Source organism: Mustela lutreola, chromosome 1 (genome assembly GCF_030435805.1).
Source record: "Mustela lutreola isolate mMusLut2 chromosome 1, mMusLut2.pri, whole genome shotgun sequence".
NCBI lineage: Eukaryota > Metazoa > Chordata > Mammalia > Carnivora > Mustelidae > Mustela > Mustela lutreola.
The window spans coordinates 234917806-234922043 of NC_081290.1; the positions used below are offsets into that span (position 1 = coordinate 234917806).

Consider the following 4238-nt stretch of genomic DNA (forward strand, 5'->3'; position numbering starts at 1 on the left):
CCCCCATGTTGCATCACCACTTCCTCATATCAGGGAGATCATGTGATAGTTGTCTTTCTCTGCTTGACTTATTTCGCTAAGCATGATACGCTCTAGTTCCTAATGACTTAGGTAATCTGGGGGCATCAAACCATTTTAATTTCTCGGTATGAAGGCAGGAGAAAGATTTTGTTAGAGATAGAAATTGAAGAATTATTATCATATATGTTAGTTAAAGCATTAGGATGGACAAAAAATCCATATCTTCTCCTCAAATGAATATTAAAGTAGTTATAACAATCCTAGTCATTACATGAATGCTATGAACTGTATTTTTTTCACAATAAGAGCAATAATTATTACTGCTACTGGTAACAGTAAAAGATATTTATCAGGGAATTAAAGCAACAATGGGATGTCAGATGAAATAAATATGTAATAAAATAAATAATAAAGGAACTTTATATGTATTGAATATGAATATGAATATGTATTCACTTGTACAAGTACTCATGCAAATTTACAAATGTGTCTTATTTGCTCATACCATTGCTGATGAAGGTGAAAGCTGATAACATAAATGCACAGGATAAATACATTACTTAAAATATAGTGTAATTATTAATATTACAGAAAAAATTACAACAAAACAGTAATATGGAAATAAGTTAAAATTTGGGGGGATTTTTGTTTGTTTCAGGGGACTTTTTATTAAAAGAGAAGGAGGGGGAGGATAGAGAGGAAATGGAGAGAAAGAATCAAAGCCGGTTCCACACCCAGAACTTAAATTATTTTTTTTAAAGATTTTTTATTTATTTGAAAGAGAGAGACAGAGAGAACCCCCATGGGGGGAGGGGCAGAGGGAGAGGCCCAAGCAAACTTCCCACTGATCAAGGAGCCCAAAGTGGGGTTCCAACGCAGGACCCTGAGATCATGTCCTGAGCCCAAGTCAGATCTTTAACTGACTGAGGCACCCAGGGGTCCCTAAGCTAAAAATGTTTTAAATAGAAATTACAGGTTCATAATATGGGACGGACTTATCAGGTAACCTCAAATAAATGGATGTACACACACATACATATTCATATAAGGAATCACATATATATGCATATTTGCGCAAAAATTCTGGAAAAATATATAGAATTCTACTAATGTGTAAATTTTTAGAAGAACCATTTACTTGCACATTTAAAGGGACACATTGGGGTTGGGAATTGATATACATGTAGTTTAGTAAAGAAAGTTTAACTTATGCCAAAAATACATAAACATTACCTTATAATAAATAGAAGCAGCCAAAATTAAGAAATAGTACCATGAATAGTTAGTTTAACCTATCAGAATATATCTATATATCTATATCTCATAAAGATATTTAAATTCCATATATATTCCATATATGTGTATATATGTGTGTGCGTGTATGTGTGTGTATGTATACATACACATGAAATACCAAGATATTCTGCTTTTTGAAAACTATTGAGTTTTCATTTCCTCCACTAAGTCTATTATCATTAAGTACCTCTGTTAAAGGGTACCAGCTAGAATAAGGGTAGAAAGGAAGGAGGTTTAGATGCAGATGAAGTTCCTTTAGACACAAAAGAGAACCCCTTTCAGCATGAGATGAGAAAGAGATATATGGAAAGGAGAGGGAAGATACAGTCTTCAAGGTTCTAGTTTCAGTTTCACACTCTCTGACTCTTGTTCAAAATGTCAGGGAATAAAAGCATAGAAACCCAATGAGTTTTGAACAGGAAGAAAAAGGGAGGGGGGATGAATATCTTATTTCCTGCTTAAATATCTAAAAGAGATTTCATAGCAAGTTGTCTCATGCCTTTATGAGAGAGTAGCATTAGGGTAAAAATGACCATGTGGCATGTGGCACGTTCAGTCAGAGAACTGGTTTCCTTCTATTTCACAAAGACAACAGTGAATATAGGATTTTTTCACAGCATTGTGGGGAACACAAAGACCATGGCAAATGCTGCCTAGGGAAGTTGAAAATGGAGTTGCTTTGGTTAGGGAAAAATGGTTCTGTAGCCAAGGGCCATAGACACAAATGCCAGAGTTGGGGAAGTAAGAGAAAATAGGTCAGGTTTCAGGGCTTGTAGATTAAGATCCAACATTTTGGATACCTCTCTAAGAAGAATCCAGGAGAAAATTATCAAATAATATATCTAAATCCCATCACTTTCTACCTCCTCAAAATTTGACTTATTATTTAACCTTGATGTGTTTTAAACTATCCATGTATGTAAAAAAATAATACCTACATGGAGTCTTGCTGGGGAGATAAATTAGAAACAAACTGAGGAATACCTGGCTGGCTCAGTTGTTTAAGCATCTGACTCTTGATTCCAGCTCAGTTCATGATCGAAGGGTCATGAGATTAAGCCCTGTGTTGAGCCCTTCACTGTGTATGGAGCTTACCTGAGATTCTTTCTCTCCTTCTGCCCCTCCCTGCTTTCTCTCTCTCTCTCTAAAATAATTAATTGATTATTTTTTCAAAAAATAAACATTTATATTACTTGGCCATAGTAACATTTTATGCTTTCTCTCTCCTTTTTTTGTTTTTTAAACTGGGCTAGGAAATTTAAATGAGATTAGGAATTATTTTCAAATGGTAGTTGCTATTTGTATTATTTGGGTAAACAAACTGATCACAAAGGTCTGTTTCATTCTACCCTGGCAATTACTGCTTGTCAATATCTTTAGTTCAATTACTGCTCGAAGGAAGGGAATAGGGAAAGATTGAGTGGCTGGTGAGTAACTTGGTATCAAGATTAGTTTTTCATTGTTTGTCTCACTACTTTTTAAACGGCCCGAAGAGTCAAATTTCTTCATAATATTTACTCCATTACACGACCATATGATAGAGTGGTTAGCAGGGAGAATGGCTGAATAAACAAGAATGCTACCGAAGGTAGTAGAAATGGACTAAGATCATTGCTGACACTTAAATAATTAATTAAAGGATTTTAATCAGTAAAATTTATCTTTTCCTTAATGAGTAGATCCCAAAATACCTTCACTCAGCTGAACATGGTAAGATATACATTTTAATAGTGAATGTGCCTTATACATTAATAGGATCCTCAGCCCATTATATATGTATTTTCTTATTTATAAAATTGATCACAATATAACCCATATCAGTTTCACTGACTTATGGTTGTGGGGAAAAATGGAGAGGGAATAACATGAAAAACATACAAATAAAAATCATTAAATATATTTATAACTATTTACTGACTTACCCTTTTAAGCTCCACTTGTTGACTTTCAAATACATTCACATTTGATCTCAAGACTTACATTCTTTTCAGATAAAACAATCTCTGGACTCTCCTTCGTATTTGTTGGGTCTTGATACTATAAATAATGGGGTTCATCAAGGGTGGGAAAAGGATATAGATGTTGCCCATGAGGACATGAACCAACGGTGAGAGGTGTTTTCCAAAGCGGTGCACCATAGTCAGACCAATGATGGGGATATAGAAAACTGAAACAGCGCAGATGTGAGATACACAGGTCTGCAAGGACTTGATTCTCTCCTCTCGTGATGCAATAGCTAAGACTGCATACAAGATCATGATATAGGAGATAAGTATGAGCACTGCATCCAACAATAGGTTGCTGATTACCAGGGCTAGACCATAAATGCTGTTGAAGCGGATGTCTGAACAGGCCATTCTAATTAAGTCTTGGTGCAGGCAGAAAGAGTGAGAAAGGATGTGGGGGCGGCAATAATTTAAGAACTTCAGGCGAATGATGACTGGAGGTATGAGTAAAGAACTCCTGCATAAGATTGCCACCGCAATTTTCATGATTTTGTCATTAGTTAGGATGGAAGAGTAGCGTAGCGGGTTGCAAATGGCAATGTATCGGTCAAAAGCCATAGCAAGGAGGACAGAGGACTCCACGAAGGACAGACCATGGATAAAGTAGGACTGGGCAATGCAGGAATCCAGGCTGATCTCATGAATGATCCCCCACAGGACCCCCAGCACTGTGTACATAGTAGACAGTCCCATGCACAGGTCAGTGAGGCCCAGCATGGCAAGGAGGTAAAACATGGGCTGGTGTAGGCTTGGCTCAGTCCGGATCACATGCAGCACCATGCAGTTTCCCAGGAAGACCATCGCATAAATGGAGGAGAAAGGGATGGAGATCCAGAGATAGTGAACCTCAAGGCCAGGAAAACCAGTGAGAATAAATCTGGAACTACTGACATTCAAGATAGAGATGCGAGACAT

General features: G+C 36.7%; 1 protein-coding gene across 1 annotated transcript; it reads right to left on the bottom strand.

The window, feature by feature from the left end:
• Positions 1 to 3293: 3293 nt before the first annotated feature.
• On the bottom strand, positions 3294 to 4238 carry LOC131821205 (olfactory receptor 51V1-like). Its single transcript, XM_059157097.1, has one exon. The coding sequence runs from the start codon at positions 4236 to 4238 to the stop codon at positions 3294 to 3296; it is 945 nt and encodes a 314-aa protein (XP_059013080.1).

What these genes read in the sequence shown, in the direction of transcription:
- LOC131821205 (XM_059157097.1), bottom strand. Translation starts at nt 4,238, where the DNA reads ATGTCTCGCATCTCTATCTTGAATGTCAGTAGTTCCAGATTTATTCTC.